At 41.1% G+C, this 20,042-nt stretch overlaps 1 protein-coding gene across 1 annotated transcript; it reads left to right on the top strand.

The window, feature by feature from the left end:
• The first annotated feature begins 972 nt into the window (after positions 1-972).
• LOC147318117 (uncharacterized) lies at positions 973-19,248 on the top strand. Its single transcript, XM_086257795.1, has 2 exons — positions 973-1,040; positions 11,744-19,248. Exons 1-2 carry the CDS (start codon positions 975-977, stop codon positions 18,398-18,400), a joined length of 6,723 nt encoding a protein of 2,240 aa, XP_086113921.1. The 5' UTR covers positions 973-974; the 3' UTR covers positions 18,401-19,248.
• The last annotated feature ends 794 nt before the right edge of the window (positions 19,249-20,042 follow it).

Below are 20,042 nucleotides of genomic sequence, written 5' to 3'. Positions count from 1 at the left end.
CAGACAAAAGTTAACAAAATGCAATTTTAAAAAGATGTGTTTTTAGTTGTTTTTTAAAAGAGACCACTGAGTCCTCAGTTCTTAAGTTCTGAGGAAGAGAATTCCACAGTCTGGTGGCCACAGTGGCAAAAGCTCTGTCTCCCTTGGTTTTCAGCCTTGTATGCTGAATAACAAGTAGGCCCTGATCACATGACATCAGGGACCTCCTAGGTACATAGGGCTGTAAAAGTTCAATGATGTAGGCTGGTGCTTCTCCTTGAAGAGCTTTAAAGGTCAGAACCAGAATCTTAAAATGGACTCTGAATTCAACGGAGAGCCAGTGCAGCTGTATAAGCAACAGTGTTACATGAGAGTACTTAGATTGTTTTGTCAGAAGCCTTGCTGCAGCACTTTGGACAACTTGCAGATGCTCCAGGGAGTTTTTGTTTAGACATGTAAACAGTGAATTACAGTAGTCCAATCGTGATGAAATGATTGCATGAATAACAATCTCCAGTTCAGTATGAGATACTATGGGGCTCAATTTAGAAATGTTTCTTAAATGATAGAAGCAGGACCGAACCAGAGATTTGACGTGAACATCCAGGGTAAGAGCAGATTCAAAGGTTACCCCGAGGTTCCTGATAGATGATTTCACAAATGTTGAAAGAGGACCAAGAGCATTCATTATGTTAGGAACATGTCTCTCCGGAGCACATACAAGGACTTCAATCTTTTCTTCATTAAGTTGGAGGAAGTTGTCAGCCAAGAACATTGAGAAGCCAAGCAGGAAAGATAAGGGAGAAGGAGATGATAAAGTGCAACCGCCTTCGTCAAGAGCCAAACGAGCTGACATATATATGCATTAGTTAGAACTTGTGAGTTTCATAGTAACTAACTTATGTATTACATAAAATGCAAACATAATGCTGCACAACTGTACTTCCATAATATTAACATGTTCACCTTGCATTAGGTTGGATGATCAAAACCCAATGAGTTTGCTGGATGGACATCAGGACTGTGAGAACTTCACAGCATTTGTCATTACAAAGGAGAAGGTTGGTGAACTTTCATGAAAAAGAATCTGTTAAATTCAACTTTTATTTATTAATTATTTATACAGCACTAAATCAAAACAGAACAGCAGTCACCTCAAAGCATTTTATATTGTAAAATAAAGAACATACATTAAAGAAAAGTACATTTTGAAGTGTTTGATATGTGGGCGAGCTATAGTAGGCAAGTGATTTATGATTCATATAGTGTCTTTGTGGAAAGAAAATAACAAAAAGACCCTACAATAATACAGAGAAATCCCCAACAATCAGACAACCATCAATGAGAAAGCGCTTTGGCAACAGGAAGGGAAAGTTCCCTTATAACATGCAGGTGAGTCGAGGAAGACAGGAAGAGAGGTGTATAAACACATAGTGACTGAAGAAGAAATACTCAATGCATCATGGGAGTCCCCCAGCAGCCTAGACCTATTGCAGCATAACTAAGGAAGGATGCAGTGTCATCTGATCCAGCCCAAATAACTATATGCATATACTTTTCTCTTCTTTGGAGGTTTAGAATGACTTATGTACTGAGTTCCAAATTACTTTTTCTTGAGCTTAGTTTTTCTAGTTTCTCTGAGTCTTGTTTATTTATATTTTTTGTTGTTTTTATTTTTTTACTTTTGCATCCAGCTTGTCCTTTGCTCATCTCCATGTTTTTAATCTATAAATCAGCCTAGTAAATTTTTCATGGCTGCGATGGCAGATGTGTGGGGTTGTGGCAAGGACCGAAATGCAGGCACTGACGTAGATGTGGAGAGTGAGCTTTATTTTGTGAGGTGAACAGGATACAGGAGGAACAGAGAATGGCATACGAAGAAACTAACAGAAACCTAAACTGACCTAAAACCTACATACGGCAGAAACACAGGGAGACTTGGGGAGACCAGATGGACCAGCCACAAGCAACAAGAAACACCGGGCTTAAATACACTGAGGGATAATGAGGGGAATGAGACACAGGAGGAGAGCACAGCTGAGAGTAATCTGACATGACAAGACCAAGGGGAAGCAAAACTCCATACACTGACATAGGACAGACTTTCAACGTAAAAAAGGAAACATAACAGACGCAGACTTGACTAGAGGATATAGCTGACAGAGAACAAAGGGAACACACCGGCAGGGATGTCGGTACACTAAACAGAAGGAACACAGAACCACAACCTAGAAACTAGAACTCAAGAAACACTAAGGAACTGAGGAGCTAGGAACACTAGAAACAGAAATCAAAACCAAGAGACTAGCAAAAACACATCGTGAAATCAGGGATAACTAATAAAAACGGAAAAACACTGAGTCCACAGACTCAGGACCGTGACAAAATTACCTGTGTCTATCTGTTCTCTTTGTTCTTTCACATGGGCTCAAATTGCGTTCATAGATATTTGGTGCTTGTAAATCAGACTGTAATCTTGTAAACCAAAATATCTGAAAATTTTATGCTTGATCTATTTACCATTATTTCTTTAGTATTACTTTAACACAAAGTCAGGGGGTGACCCAGGACATCGCAGAAGTGCTGTCGCCATACTCCATCTTAAAAGTTATTACCCTTCCAGGACCTGAAGCTCAGTAAAGCACCACTCTGCCAGCCAACCCCATCTGTTCTCTGGTTGGATTTTTACATTTTTGATTGACATGACATTGACCAATCAGCTGAAAGGAAGAAAAATTGGGTCAAAATTCGTACTTGCAAGTTTAAGTTTTTTGCTTTGTATCTGTAAGCAGAGACACATAAATAATTTTAAATAATTTTTTACCAACACAAATCTTTTTTACAGACAAAAAATTCTTATCCATTGATGCACAAACATAGAATTTTCAGATATTTCAGTTTACAAGGTTACAAAACTCCCTTCACAACTATGCAGTCTGATTGACAAGTACAAAATATTTATGACCCAAATTGGAGCGTGAGTGGCTGTCTGCATTTGTATTCATGTTCATCATTTGTTGATTTTGCATTTGTTGTTTCTTTTCATCTGGATGTAACATTTTATGGGAGGTAAACACTACATCACTCATCCAGGTGACTTCTTCAGTCTCAGCTGACTGCAGGTTTCCCCAATCTTATAAACTGAAGGAACAATGGGCTGGGAGGTCAGTGGTTGTTGATCAATGGTCATGAGAATTCGCATAATTATGATTAAGGAACTGACCTCCCAGCCCATTGTTCCTTCAGTGGGCTGGTTTCAGTCATTATGCAAATGTCCTGTTTATAAGATTGAAACCTGCAGTCAGCTGAGACTGAAGACGTCACTTGGATGAGTGACGAAACGTTTCTCCCACAAAACGCTACGTCCAGATGAACAGATTCAACTTTTGGAGATCCTATAAAGAATCCATTAAGTTTCCAACAGTAGCTGTCGAGCAAAATGTGCAGTAAGGATGAGAGGTTATTTTTATCTGGAATCTCTTACGTACATTTAACGGCGTATCTTATAATGGATAAATTGGTTGCTGGGGTTCTTTGATGAACTGTCGACATTGGCCCAGGCTATCTTCTCCTGTTGGTCCGGCAGGTCTTGCTGCCATTCTTTAGTAGAAAAATTTTGGGATTTTAACTGCTTTAATAGTTTCGTGTAGATAAATTAAACTATTCTCTTAGGTGAGTTTTGCACCAGCTCTACAATTGAGTGTAATTAAATTGTCTCCCCACTGAATATTATGCGATTTTGAGTGCCGAGCGTAATCTAAAATAATGAAATAGGAACTGCTGTGGGACTATAACGAGTAACCTGCTCCTGGAAACTGAGCATTGAATTTGTACCATTTAAATCCTCTAACACCTGGATAGGGCTTTAAGCCCATGGGTCTTTAGCGAAGGTTTTGGACCCAGTTAGCAAGTGATAGTTTTGCCATAAAGGGGTGTGCTTGTGCCACTTTGTCACGCCACCTAAGAACTAAATTATTAGCTTCTGTCGCACTGTTTGAGTGAAATCCCAGAGCAACGAAAGTCCTGTAGTCTGATCGGAGTTACAAGATGTTTTTCAGTGTCTAACCATGAGGCCTATGCATCGGGATCCAACCACTGCCTGATATGTTTCAACGTGAACGCCAAATTATATAGTTTGAAGTTTGAGACTGCCCATCCTCCTTCTGGTCTGGATTTTTGCAATATATCCACTTTGACTTGAGCAGGGAGTCCACTTTTTTCAAGTAGTCGACTGGGGGGGGCTTAAGGGAGCATGAACTTAAAAAAATAATTCTTGGTAATACATTGTCTTAACTACAGCGATCCGAGCTGACACTGACACGTGCAGGGGCGTCGATCTATTAATGTCCTTTTCTATCTTTTTTAGACTATCACAATAGTTGTTTTTAACAATAGAGGCTACAGACAGCACTATGGGGGTGTGTGGGTAAGGTCAACTGGATATCTGACATGGATACTAAGGCATCATCGGCATATAATGAAATATGGTGTTTTGTACACCCTATAGAGACAGGGATAAAGAAGTTGTTTTTTTACGTATTGATGAAGTAGTGAGAGTGGACATCCCTGTCTTGTCCCACAAATATACTAAATGTAGGTTCATCAATAATATGGAGGAGCCGCCTTATGTTGTCAGAGGCTAACCTGCCTTTCATGAAGCCAGTTCGATTATTGTGAATCAGCGTACCCATTTCTCCCCCAGTAAAATAACGCAGCAGTACGCCCACCTCCCCAATAAACTAGACATAATTTTCACAACTTGTATATTAGTGTTACGCTTCATCAATATCATAAACCCTTTAGTTTTAGAACTATCACTTGAAGCTACAATAGCTATATAGTATTTATCTTGCATTTTCCTCACAACCACTTATCTGAGGTGGGTCTCCTGCAACAGCGCTACAGTATATCCACTTTCTGCCTATGTAGGTAATCAAGGATGCTTGCACGTTTAAAGGCAGAATTCTGGCTTTAACATTTAGAGATACCACTGTTAACTTAGCCATATGTTTTACGTTAGATAAGCGGATAATGCACGTACACAAAGGTAACCAAGCAAACTCAACACTGATGTATAAGGGAACGAGTACTGAGCATCACTGTTATTCATCTCTGTGGCTATGAGTTCACTCAAAATGACAATGGCATAGTTTATGTGTTGGTTGTTGTGCGGCAACAGCCACACCCCCTTCCCTCCCCCGAACCCCTCAATAGTTAATGTTGGTGACATCTGCGGAGTGAAGTCTGATAACATTGAATTTATGTCTGCTCTCTTTCTTTGCATGGCAGAGTAGCGACGAACCCTCATATATGAAGAACCATAGCATATAACAACCAGTCGCTATATAAAGAGTCACATCAGCAGGGTAGAATGCAAAAAAACAAACCAAGGAGCAATTGGTTTAAACTTCAGCAAACTTGAACAAAATATCAAATTACATTACTCTGCATTTAGGTAACGGATCCAAACTTTATGGCCTTCAAATTTTCCAAAGCCATCCAGTGGGATGGATTGGAGTCTTTGTTAAGCTGATTCTGGCCCACAGGACTTATGTTTGAAACCCCCGTCACGAGGAATTTTCTGCTTGTTGGGGCTTTCTCTGTATTATTGTAGGGTCTTTATCTTCCAATATAAAGTTCCTTGAGGTCTCTGTTGCTTTGTATTGTGACTACACAAATAAAATACTACAATACAATACTAAAATACAACTCCAATAATGTAGCCATTAATTATTATATTTTCTGTCATGATCCTGGGTCTCTTGACCCAGTGTTTTGAGTTGAGGTACATTTTTGATAATTCCATGTTATTTTTTAGTTCTCTTGTATACTATGTTATTCTGTACGCTATGGTTTGTTAGAGTTCCCTTCATGCCTTTACCCTCTGTGTCTCCCTCAGTATATCTGAGTTCTTCTACTTTGTTTCCCCTTGTGTTTTATTCCATGTTTCCCCAGCCCGTTATGTCTGTGCTCTCCCCGTGCTCTCTCTCCCCTCCTGTCTGCATCTCTGTGTCCTTCCTGTCTTACGTTTAATGTCCGCATCTTGCAGTATTTTTAGTTCTGTGTCCTCCCTGACTTGTTATGTGTAACTGTCCTCAGCTGTGCTCCCCATGTGTTTCCACTTCCCTCATTACGTCTGTGTATTTATGTCAGAATCTCCCTCTGTTATGTGTCATGTCTTCCCTCACGGTTGTGTGCATTTCCTTGTGTCTTCCCTGTGCCTTAGCTTTAGTTTCTCCCAGTGTAGTTTTGTATCGCTCCTTGTTCTTCAGTTAAAAAAAGCTGTGCCTTTTGAGTTTGTCCTTGTGTCGTAAATTGTGGTTTTGTGTCATCTCCTGCCTACACACAGCTGTTTCCTGACACTTTCGTAGTCTTTGGTGCAAATCAGACTCAGATCACTGAGTCAGAATAAAAGTTAGTAGGCTTATTTAAAAAAGTCAAAGAGCAAGACTGACATCAGAAGGATTTTCAGTTAGTTGGCCCAGGCCTCCAACACACAAGTCAACAGAATAATTGCTCCATAGTGAAGCTCTCTCTTATTTCCTGATCTCTCTTAAGTAGGGATCAGAAAATAAGACAATTACAAATAGTTGAGTTCATCACTCCCAGTTATGGAGGACCCAAGGGCTCCAAACCTGTTTCTGCAATGATAAACCAGGCTCTCAGGCTCTCAAGGATCATAATTTGAATCCTGACAAATTGCTAGTTCACTACAGGATTAATTACAGAATTACAATTTAATCTAATAAATAGTCCCCTCTTATGTGAAATACAGTCAGGTCCATAAATATTGGACATCGACACAATTCTAACATCTTTGGCTCTATACACCACCACAATGGTTTCCAAATGAAACAAGATGTGCTTTAACTGCAGAGTGTCAGCTTTTATTTGAGGGTATTTGCATCCAAATCAGGTGAACGGTGTAGGAATTACAACAGTTTGCATATGTGCCTCCCACTTGTTAAGGGACCAAAAGTAATGGGACAATTGGCTTCTCAGCTGTTCCATGGCCAGGTGTGTGTTATTCCCTCATTACCCCAATTACAATGAACAGATAAAAGGTCCAGAGTTCATTTCAAGTGTGCTGTTTGCATCTGGAGCCTGTTGCTGTCAACTGCCAAGATGAGACCCGAAGAGCTGTCACTATCAGTGAAGCAAGCCATCATTAGGCTGAAAAAACAAAACAAACCCATCAGAGAGATAGCAAAAACATCAGGCGTGGCCAAAATAACTGTTTGGAACATTTTCAAAAAGAAGGAACGCACCGGTGAGCTCAGCAACACCAAAAGACCCGGAAGACCACGGAGAACAACTGTGGTGGGTGACCGAAGAATCTTTTCCCTGGTGAAGAAAACACCCTTCACAATAGTTGGCCAGATCAAGAACACTCTCCAGGAGGTAGGTGTATGTGTGTCAAAGTCAACGATCAAGAGAGTACTCCACCTGTGTAAATACAGAGGGTTCACTACAAGGTGTAAACTATTGGTGAGCCCCAAAAACAGGAAGGTTAGATTAGAGTTTGCCAAACAACATCTAAAAAGCCGTCACAGTTCTGGAACAACATCCTATGGACAGATGAGACCAAGATCAAGTTGTACCAGAGTGATGGGAAGAGAAGAGGATGGAGAAGGAAAGGAACTGCTCATGATCCTAAGCATACCACCTTATCAGTGAAGCATTGTGGTGGAAGTGTCATGGCGTGGGCATGTATGGCTGCCATTGATTGATTGATTGGAACTGGTTCTCTAGTATTTATTGATGATGTGACTGCTGCCAAAAGCAGCACGATGAATTCTGAAGTGTTTGGGGCAATATTATCTGCTCATATTCAGACAAATGCTTCAAAACTCATTGGATGGCACTTCACAGTGCAGATGGACAATGGCCCAAAGCAAACTGCTGGGAATTGAAGGGAAAGAAGTGGACTGTTTTGCAATGGCCAAGTCAATTACCTGACCTGAATCCGATTGAGCATGCATTTCACTTGCTGAAGACAAAACTGAAGGGAAAATGCCCCAAGAACAAGCAACAAGGAACTAAAGATGGTTGCAGTAGTGGCCTGGCAGAGCATCACCAGGATGAAAACCCAGCGTCTGGTGATGTCTATTTGTTCCAGACTTCAGGCTGTGATTGACTGCAAAGGATTTGCAACCAAGTATTAAAAAATGAATGTTTGATTTCCGGTATGATGGCGCCTGTGTTTGGCTCTGCCACTGCCGGGTGCAGTTTGTCGCGCTCTACTACTGTTGTGTTGTTTTTTTCTGCTCTACTGTTCTCACTCAGTTTTAATGATGTATTTGCGGCCCTGGTGTATGATCGCCTGGCTTTGCTATCCATCCGATCCTCTATGATGCCACACGATGTCTCATCATCCTCTGGCATTTTCCACCCTCCTCCATTAGCTGGATCCTCGTCAGGCGATTTCAGTGGTCCCTCTAGACCACGGAGAAGGAGAGGGAGAAGAGGAGGTATTCAGGTAAAGCTCAGGATGTACTGGCGGCGTGGTTTGGCTGGTAAGCGACGTCGACCGTGCGTTGTCTCCTGTGTCCAGAAAAGCTCCATGGAGGGGGACTTGTTTTCCACGGCCTTGTTTGGATACGCTGGGCCCGGCTCTTTGAGACCTTGCCACCTCAGGAGGGTTTATCCAGACTCTTCTGCAGGCTGGCTTTTTCTTCCCTCGGTGAGTGGACTCTACGAGCGTGACGGCTCGAACCCTGTGTATTTACGTCCCTTAACTCGAGCCTCTGCAAATAATGAGGCTTCTAGCTCACTGAATATGGAGCTTTTTAACGCTCGATCTCTCTCTAATAAATCATTCTTGTTGAATGATTTTATATTATCTAAAAAACTGGATTATTTACTCTTGACTGAGACCTGGCAGCGGGATGTAGACTACTCGTCACTTATTGAACTCTGCCCGGATGGCTATACTTTTATTACCCAGCCTCGGTTGTCTGGTCGGGGTGGTGGGCTTGGCGTGGCTTTCCAGGACCGTTTCTCCTGCCGCTCCGTGAAAACTGGACTTTTTTGCTCGTTTGAGCTGCAGCTGCTTAAAATTGGTAACAAGGATCCTTTGTACTGTGCTGTATCGTCCACCTGGATATAACAGGTTATTTTTATTGGAGCTCAGTGACTTCTTATCCGCTACTATGAAGCTGTCTAGAGTGCTTATAGTTGAGGATTTTAACTGTCACGACCGCGGTGGCAGACGTGTGGAATTGGAGATAGGACCCAAAATGCGGCAGCTCTGGTGCAGATGAGTATTTATTTAACAAAAGAAAATACAAACAGCAATGGCGTGGGTGAAGGTGAAACAGGAAAACCTAAACTGGGTAAAACTAACAAAACAAACCAGAAACGAAGATGCAGGGAGGTCCGGGGAATTACATACGGAGAGACGCAGGGAGACCGAGGGGAAACAACACAGACGAACCAGCAACTACTATGACAGAGGACACAACTTAAATACACTCAGAGAACACAGGGGGATTACATACAGGTGGGGACACAGCTGGGAGTGATTAACCTGACGAGACCAGGGAGACAAACTGAAAACACTCACATAAGACGCAGACCTTCACAATAAAACAGGAACTTACACATGAAAGGACACAAACTAAGAAACGCGGACTAGATCATGACATTAACATTCACGTTGATGATGACTCCGACCCATTCGCCAGAGACTTTATGAACATTATGGATTCTTTTCATTTGATTCAGCGTGTGTTCGGTCCTACACACAGCACACACTGGACCTTGTTTTTACTTTGGGTTTAAATATTGATTTTATTTGCTCTGAGGACATTTTTATTTCTGATCACTATGTTATTGTTTTTAACTTGTCTTTTAATGAGCCTTTGTCCCCCGTCAGACGGATGGTTAGCTCTCGCATCTTAAACTCCTCCACAGCGGAGAAATTTGTGGATGCTTTTAACTTACAGCTATCACCTCAAAATGGTGTTGATTTCTCAACCAGTCTTTTTAATAATTATTGCCTTTCTGTTTTAGATGAAATTTGTCCGGTTAAGACGAGGAGTGTTTCTGCCTCCAAATCTCCTCCTTGGGTAAATGACAGTATTCGTTGTCTAAAACGTGATTGCCGTAAAGCGGAGCGCAGGTGGAGGAAAACTCGTCTAAATGTTCACCTCCTCTATCTTAAGGATCTTTTAGCTTCTTTTAATAATGCGATCAGAGATACGAGGGCTGCCCATTTCTCACACTTGGTTACAAAGAGCAAAGGCAATCCTAAGGTGCTATTCAACACCATTAGTGACACTGTTACTCCTGCTCTCCGGCTCTTTTGAGGACATTTCTTATCACTGTTATGCTGATGATATTCAGTTGTACGTTTCTTTTATGCCCCAGGATTTATCTAAGCTTCAGCGTCTGAATGATTGCTTAGATTCGATCAAACTGCAAATTTCCTCCAACTCAACGAGGGGAAAACCGAAGTCCTCGTATGCGCCCCTGATAGGTTTCTATCGCAGATAGTGAAAGCCCTCGGTCCTCTCTCACTCTATGTTAAATCCTCTATCAGGAATTTAGGTGTCACCTTTGACTCGAGTCTCACATTGGATGGACATGTGAAATCTTTGGTTCGGTCTTGTTTTTATCATTTAAGAAATGTGGCTAAGCTGAGCCCGATTTTATCTCGCTCTGAACTGGAGATTGCTATACATGCATTTATTTCTTCATGCTTGGATTATTGTAATTCGCTGTTTATGTGTCTAAGCAAAGGTTCTCTGGATCGTCTGCAGGTTGTGCAAAACGCTGCAGCTAGGCTTTGACAAAATCCTCCAAGTACTCACATGTGACACTGTTATTATCTCAGTTACACTGGCTTCCTGTTCAATTTAGAGTCGATTTTAAGATCCTGGTCTTGACCTACAGAGCTGTGCACGGACTGGCACCAGCCTACATATTTGATCTGCTACAGCCCTATGTCCCTAGCAGGTCTCTGAGGTCATCTGATCAGGGCTTAGCTATAAAAAATACTAAGAGGAGGACTAAGGGTGATAGAGCTTTTACCACTGTGGCCCCGAGACTGTGGAACTCTCTCCCCCAAACGTTAAGAACTGTGGACTCAGTAGATGTTTTTAAAAAACAACTCAAAACTCACCTTTTTAAAACTGCTTTTGGTTAATTTTTTGCCTGTTTTATTTTCTCTTTTTAAATCTTTTTATGACTTGTAATCTTATGTGCAGCACTTTGTGATTCTGTCTTGAAAGGTGCTATATAAATAAAAAATTATTTATTTATTTATCTTTATGGTTCTTATTCTGTCCCATTAGCTTTGGTCCCTTAAGAAGTGGGAGGCACATATGCAAACTGTGCTAATTCCTACACCGTTTACCTGAGTTGGATGTAAATACCCTCAAATAAAAGCTGACAGACTGCAGTTAAAGCACACCTTCTTCGTTTCATTTGGAATCCATTTTGGTGGTGTATGGAGCCAAAAGTGTTAGAATTGTGTCGATGTCCCAATATTTATGGACCTGACAGTAGTTGTATAGTTGAAATGTAATGGGGGGTCACTTATGTTACCTGATGGTGGTCCTCACTGATGAGACCAAAACAGCTGATCAGGGCCAACTGAGCGTCAGGCTCAAACTGCAGGTTTACTTCAGCAGAACAGATTCTTCACATTATATCCACAGAGCCAAAAAATGCTCAGAAATTTCACCTTATAGAAATTAACTGAGACCAAAACAGTTATCCTGGAGCTCTCTCTCATTTCACTCTTTGCTTCATTTTTCAGGACTTTAACACCTTCTTGGCACATATCGAGAAACAGAAGGTACAAGACTGGCTGCTGGGTGCTTCAGAGATCTCCCACAGCTACAACCAAAAGCTTCTGATCATGACCGACACAGAGAAATCCACCAGTGACAGAGTCCAGCAGGAATACAGCATGGATCCTCATTACTCCGTGAAAGTCACCAAGGACTGCCTGTTCAACGACTCCTGTGTACCAGCAGCAGACGGATACACTGTAGTGAAAATATTTGGAAGTGTTTCAGAAGGTGGACAAACTGTGTCTGGACTTGATGGAGCTTCACTTGCAAAGCTGATGTTGAAACCATCTCTGGAAGCTGCTCCAGTTTTCTCTCTCGATGGAAACACAACCACACAGTTCCACCAGAACTTCATTCGGGTTTTTATGCTCCGCGGCCTCCAAACAGTCTTAGAAACCAACCAGAACAATCAGCAGATTTACCAGGTGATGGATCGACCTGACTCAGTTTCCAGCTACAAAATCCCACAAAGACCAGCTGATCACACCACACAGTATGACCACCAGCAGATCGTAATGATGGAAAATGACCCTGTGGTCAGAAGAGCTGCTGAATATTTGTATGACAAACATCCCACAGTTAGTTCTGTCTATGTTCTTGATGAAAACCAAAGACCCAAACTGATCCACGGTGAACCAGTGTCTCTGTCAGAGGACAGCAGACTGGTGCTGGTAGGTCATGGTAAAAGAGACAACGCAGGAGAAATGAGACTGTCAGGATACAGTTCAGGAGATGTGGCAAAAATCATCGAAAGGACAAACAGAGGCAGCGATAAAATCAAAACAACGAGTGTGGTGGCCTGTGAGGTTGGATCAGACCAACGATTCATGGAAACTCTGCTGAGGGACCTCCATGAAAATAACATCAAGACAGAGCTTCATGTGAGGGACGCTCTCATCCAAGTCACACACACAGGCAAGAAAATCACTCAGGAAATCTCTCCAGAGGGGCTGCAATGGAGACATAAAGACAACAGCAAGAAAGTGGTGGCAATACTTGATCGCAACGGAGATTTAATAATGAGAAACGAGCCTGGAAGTAAAGGAGAGGCTGTTTTTACCAATGAAAGAAACTTTCTGGGTGGAGGAAAAAACAGGAGAAACAAAAAACCAGAACAAAGTGTCATAAAAGAAAACAGCTGGCCAGATGAACCAAAGAGGTTTGTTAACCCAGAGGTTTTTAAGGAGATTGACCAAAATAAAGTTAACGAGATGAAATCTGCCATTGATGAACTCGAGGCTCTGTCTTGGGGAATCTTTCACTCAGATCAACCAGCACCAAAGAAAATCAGTGTCAACAATCCAGGAGAAATAAGAGATTATGAAATAGGGAAAAGAGAAAAAAAGATTATAAATGGGAAACCTGAAACAACTATTACTTGGATAGATAATGAAGGTGAAAAAAGACAAGTCCTTAATGAATGTTATGAGATTAAATCAGGAGAAGATATAAAAAATATAATACGTCATTATGCAAAGAATGGAGAAGAAAAGACTACATACCTGAAGATCAATGACTGGATATATGAAGTTGACCCTCAGAGTCTGTATGTGTATGCAGTTGGAAAAAAGCTTGACAACAATCAAATAGGAAACAATAATGTAATTGATGACATTAAGAAATGTATTAATCAACAGGCGGGGAAAGAAAGCTATAAAGACATGCAAGAAAACATTTTTCAAAATCTAAAGAATAATAATGACATAAAACAACAAAAACAAAGATATGCTGAATATGCTCAAAATGTTTTTCTTGGGGAGCACACAGATGTTTTTAAAGGAAGTCGGACAGGTTATGAAAAACTGTCCAGTGAGGCCTGGTTCACCACATATTTCACAGCATCGGTTATATCGGAATCTGCGAGAAATTTCCGAACATTCCCTCTGACTCTTATGGCCCTGGAACTGGCTTTAAAACAATATGAAAAAAAAAAAGGCCTGGATTTTTTATTTGAAGAACATTCAATGGCAAGAGGAGGAAGCTGGCTTGATACAAAGAGACGGGGATTCACTGACTCAGAAGAAAAGTTCTTAAAATTTGAATATAACCTGTTTGTTGAGTGGAACAACAAAAACATACATCCCATTAATGATAATGTACATGAACGAATTGCCAAAATAGCATCAGAATACCAAATATTTATAAAAAACTCAAATGAAGAAAAGTCCTTCTTAAATGATTACGAAACTTACAAAAACAAAATTAAGCAACCTCCCAGTATTGTAGAAACATCTGGAGATGTTGGGAGACCTTCCACATCTGGAACACTGGGAGGATACGATGATGGCTACGTCACAATGCGAGACCTGAATTCAGCCTCAGAATTAGAAAATACCTTCAAACATGAATCTTATTTCTCGAGAGCATCTGCATCGTTGGCTGAAGAGGTCCATGCTGCACTACAGCACAAATATGGTGAAACTCTGGCAGGAATGCACTTTCAGGAGGGAACAGCCCGAATAGAAAACGGACAGTTTGTATGTAAGCTCGTGTCGGAGAGAGCTGGTGCTGAGCCCGTGGAGTTCAGGGCTGATTTATCTCCACAGAGTCAACATTACAGTGAAAAGATGTTGGAGAACATTGAGACATCAGTGCATGAGATGGAGCAGCACAGTTCAGCATCCTCCCATCAGGTCAACAAGTATATAGAGAGGACTGGAACTGCTGTTGGAGCTTTGGGTCTCATGCTGGGACTGAAAGGAGCTGATCGTGCCTTTAAAGAGGGAAACATCAAAGACTGTGTGGTGGGGTCTTTGCAGACGGCTCATGGAGTGACGGCTATGACAACATCTGTTATTGAAAGATTAGCTCTGACCTCAGAGTCAAGAATCGCAAAAGCTGCAACAACGATCATTAGGAGCCCTGCAATGAAGGGTTTTATGAAAGTTATACCAATAGTGGGAATTGGATTTGGGATCTACAATATAGAACAAGATTTGGAGAGAGGAGATGCTCTGGGATACATTGATGCTGCGTTAGATATTGGAATAGTTGAGTTAGATGTTCTTGAGGTTGCTCAGCCTGAACTGGCACCTTTCATCGCACCTATAAATCTGGCTCTATCAGTAGTGCGGATGGCCATTGATGATGTTTATATGGGCATCCAGAATGAACTGAACAGCCTCCCAGCGGACGCTGGAGTTTTGGACAAAATAGCTGCTGTTTTTGTTGGCTTTGGAAAAGGGATCATGCACTTTGCTATACATGTGGCTAGTGTGTTTTATGACTGGCGTTATGACGAAATTGAGGAGGGACGAAGACTTGTTGCAGAGATCTCAGATTATCACCAATATTATAAAGTCACAAAGCAACAGGATGGAACGACAGCCATTGATTTTACTGCTGGCGCCTCCTCCTGGAATGGAGGAGGTATTAACTTCTGCCTCGCTGATGAGGGTCAGTCTGAGCTCTGCATGGACTATTTTGTTTCTCATGATGAGAGTCCAAGAAGACGATGCTGGAACATTAACACAGATGGAAGCAAAGATATAATTCTTGGTCTGGGAGAGTCACATGGATTAGAGCACAAAACATATGAAAAAAAAGTACTTATATTTATACCAGCTGGATCTGTGACAGTGGTTTCAGGTTATGAAACTCTTACCAATTCGAGGTACGGGACATACAGGGGAAACAGAGACTCTAATCGATTTTTTGCAGTTCAGAAACCACAGGACGAACATATGATTGAAGTCATGTTGAGCTACTATTACAGACTTCATGGGGAACCAGGGGATGACACATTCTTCCTCGGTCCACAGAGAAGTTATGTCGAAGGCTCAGGAGGAAGGGACACCTACATCATTCCTGAGAATGGAGGGGAAACGGTCATTAACAACTACGATCCCTACACAGCACAAGACACTCTGCATTTCAGAGTCGCCTACAGCCACATTTCTGTGTCTAAGTCAGGAAACGATGTTGTGCTGATGTATGAGGGCAGTCATACTGTAGGAATACAAAACTGGTTTTTAGGAGAAGCTTATCGTCACATGAACATGATGTCAGGAGACGGAGTCTTATTTGAGATTTCCTCCACGGTGGTTTCTTCAGTTCAGCTGGTGGCCAGAGGGATTAACAAGATGTTCGAGGCACGCGGTGCAGTTGTTGATGCATCACAGCCACTTTTACGCACAGTTACAAACATCTTTGGGTCTCAGTATGATGATGAACTCATTGGAAATGGAGAAAGGAACCTGATAGATGGGGGAGGAGGGCGAGATCGTCTGATTGGTGCTGAAGGAGAAGACATTTACATGGTGAAAGGCAGAAAACGTTCCTCTGTGCTCATTGAAAATTACTCCAGAGACGAGAAAACTGACCTGGCCATCATAGAAGCAAATCTTCATACGTTTGGAGTCAGGGTAGAAGGTGATGATGTTCATCTGGAGGCTCACCATGGCAGCACAGTGTTTGATGTTACTGTAGTGAACTGGTTCAGATCATCAGCACACAGACACTTGCTGTTCATCACAAAGGATCTGATCACCTTCACAGTGTCAGATAACAAAGCTGACTGCCTGCAGAGGAACATCTTCACCACATGTATAAAGAGCCTCAGCATTGACTACAGCAGTTCCCCGTCTCCTCTGGAGGTGGACCTTGAGAAGGATGAGGCTTTGGACAGCGTGACAGAGGTCCGCGGGTCAAACTATAGTGATGTCATCAAAGGAAACAAAGAACACAACGTTGTCGTCCCTGATTTAGGAGATGATTTCATTGAGGGGAGAGGAGGAGAGGACTGGTACATTATCACAGCAGGACAAGGAGTGAAAACCATCAACAATCTATCACCAGATCTAACCTTGGACCTGCTCTTCCTTAAAGAACAATATCAGGATATAACATGTAGATGTGCAGGTCAGAGCATCATCGTTCAGGTAGAGGACAGAAGAACTGTTATTTTACAGAACTGGTTTGAATCAAAGAATTATCAGCACCTGCAGATCAAGACCAGTGATGGAGTAACAGCTGGACTGAAGCCCAACATCAGCAGCTGTGGACAGGATTTAATGCTGCCTTTAACCATCGACTACAGAAACCTGAGTTCTGAACCACTTCCAGTAAACTATGACAATCTATGCATGTATTTTTATAAAAAGATAGTGTACTCTCATCAAAAAGCAAGGATTTATTTTGATAGAGGCAACTGCATGCACTGGGGGAAAGTGATGATTATGAATGATGTTGAATCAGTGAAAGAAATGTACGGCTCCTCAGGATTTGACATCATGGTTGGAAACAGCAATGATAATTTACTGGATCCACACACCGGGGGGGCACTGATGATAGGAGGGGAAGGCAAAGACACTTACATAATCAAACATGGGGATGAAAACATGGTAATCATTGATAACTTTGCAGAAGATCAGAAAACTGACACTGTGCTGGTAGATATGGATTTCCTTGATGGAAGTCGAGTCATACTGGACTCAACAGTTTTAATGGAACCAACAAGACATGATGTTCATGTTAGAATCATGAAAAATGAGGAAAGATTAGAATTCATTCTCCGTAATTATGCTAAAGGTGAAAAACATCAGCATCTAGAATTTCAGAGCTCTGATGGCGTCCATTTCAAACTCAAGTCTCTAAACTCATCTGGAGACGACTCTTTCTATCAGGTAGAAGCTTTCAAAGTGACTCTCACACAGTCTCAGGTGGACTGTCGTTTGGACCTCAGCGCTCAGAGAAATCTGTCAGAGGTTCACACAGTGCAAGGCTGCCCCTCCCAGTCGAATGTTATAATAGGCAACAACCGAGACAACGCTCTGATTGGTGGGTGGAAGGACGACGCCTTGGATGGAGGTGATGGAGATGACACACTGGTAGGAGGAAATGGAACTGACATCCTGATTGGTGGGAGAGGAGACGACACTCTATATGGTGAAGATGGGAATGACACACTGATGGGAAACTCTGGCCGGGACGTCTTCCTTCCTGGACCAGGAGCTGATCTGGTGGACGGAGGTCCAGGCAGAGACTCGGTTCTCTATCGGGGTGATCATGAGAAGGGTGAAGGGGTTTATGTTAACCTGCTGACGGGCCAAGGCCACTACGCTGACGCTGAGGGCGACGTGTTGAAGGATGTGGAAACTGTGATCGGCACCATCTATTCGGACATCTTAGTGTCTGGTTATGAAAGTTCTCTTCTCAAAGGCTCAGATGGTAACGACATCTTGGTGTCCACCGGTGGAGATTATCTGGTTGGAGGTGATGGAAATGACATTTACATGTTCACTTTCAGCAACGGCTCAGTCACCATAGACAACTGTGCAACAGACAACGCCACAGATGTTTTGTACTTAGGGTTCCAGTCAACGCTGGCATTTGACTGCCAGATTTTATCTGAGAAAGTTATTCTGACTTTTTATGGAACCAACCAAGAGGCTGTGAAGATTTCTCTGAGGAGCTGGATTAGTGATGATGATGAATGTGGTCATTTGGCATTTGTTTTCAGAGAGGTGGAGGCATCAGTGGACATGCTGGTTAAAGAGTGTGAGTTTAGACAACAGGGATTGGTTTGGTCATCAGTAATGAGCTGGAGCATTACCATTTTTGCTCTCTTCTCTGGTGTTTTTGTATTAAAAAAAAATCTAAAAAAAAAGATAACACCATGAAGCAGATTCAGTTCCAATAATGGCTGTAATAAAACACACAATATAGTATTTTTTAAGTGCAACTCATTAAATTTATTCAGATTTTATATGGAATACAGCCATCAATTAATGTATTATTGGGACCTTATGGTAACATAGTTGTGCTAAAAAGCTGTCAGAATACTGTTTGAAACTGAACTCATGTCGTAAGTCTTTGAAAAAAAAAATTGGTCTGAAGTTTTTTGTGTAACACAAACAAATAGTTTCATTTGGCCCGAAACACAAATTATACTTCTAACAGCAGGTCATGAAACAGGAACAAAGTAGCTGAACTGTTTGATTTTTTTTTTATTTTATTTATTAGTTATGTGCTAATGCTAACTCTGCACTTGGATCAGGATGTTGGGATGAGTGATACAGTTCATTCTTATTCTGACCAAATCTATGACAATTTGACATAAGAAAGCAGGCGATGTTGATAATATTTGTCCAGCTTCAAGTCAAAACTGATTGACATTTTTATTATTATTCTTTTATTAAATGGTGTGTGTGGATTGCTATTTACTATATGAACTTTGCTATTTAAGGTTTTGTGTGTTTTGAAAGCATCAGTTCCTTTAAAGTTTTATTACACTCAAAGCATGTTTTTTGAGTATAAGGTTATATGAGAAATCATTTTGTTACTTAGCATCAATCCAAACCTATGTAACTGTGTTGACCGATATTTTGGACAGTACAGTTACGTCCTTATATAGAAAGAGAACAGGAAGGGGCATGTATTGAGCCTTGGCTCTGCTCCTGAAATTCAGGTAAATTCGCTCTAATAAGATATGCTATATTTAAGATGTTGTCTTCATTTTGATCCTGTTTGATGCACTTGTTAATGAATAAATTAATAACTTCTCTTTTATTTTCCATCATTAATTATTGCTTTATTAAAATCTCTTTGCTTAAACTTAAACAAAGTCTGATTATTTGTACCTACTGGAAAAATGTCCTATTTCCTTGTGGTCCTGATATTTTTTCTGGTCCATTAAGTTAAAGGGTTCCCCCACTGACCTAAAATTCCTTTAACCTAATGTATAAACTGAGCACAAAAAGTAAGGAAATTTTTATGTCTGGTCAATTATTTCTTTGTTTTAAAAAATACTTCCTATCAATAAATCTTATATAGTTTGAAATAATTATCTTCCCTTAAACTGTTCCACATTTTTAAGGAAAATGCATTTGTGGGCTGAGCAGAGTTCAGTATGTGTGTGAATTTTCTCTGCAAATACAAAACAATTTAGTCATATTTTGTTTCATTGGATTAGATAATTGAAGTCTAAAGGAAAAAGACAAAAACTGTTCATTTTTTAGTTATTTACAAACAGTGGTCTCAGTAGTATGTGCAAGAACCATACACAGCAACAGCAGCCCAGTACGTCCTCCTCATGATGGTTACACACTTCTGTGGGATGCCATTGCTTTCTTCAACCAGCATTTGTTGGCATGAACTGCAGGTTATGAAAATACTGTTTTAATCATTTCTGCTGCTGCTGCTGTTTTTGACACTAAATTGAATTGAAAGGTTTTTAAGAAATTATAATGATGAAGCCTTTATTTGTCACTTGCAGTTGCTTGTATTGGACCTCTTTCGACCATACATGCATTACACAAACGT

The sequence above is a fragment of the Aulonocara sp. 'chitande type north' Nkhata Bay genome, linkage group LG12 (genome assembly GCF_057382095.1).
Source record: "Aulonocara sp. 'chitande type north' Nkhata Bay isolate Kocher_YH1m ecotype deep benthic linkage group LG12, A_spYH_male_GT1.1, whole genome shotgun sequence".
Classification (NCBI taxonomy): domain Eukaryota; kingdom Metazoa; phylum Chordata; class Actinopteri; order Cichliformes; family Cichlidae; genus Aulonocara; species Aulonocara sp. 'chitande type north' Nkhata Bay.
This window is presented reverse-complemented; position numbering and strand designations above follow the sequence as displayed.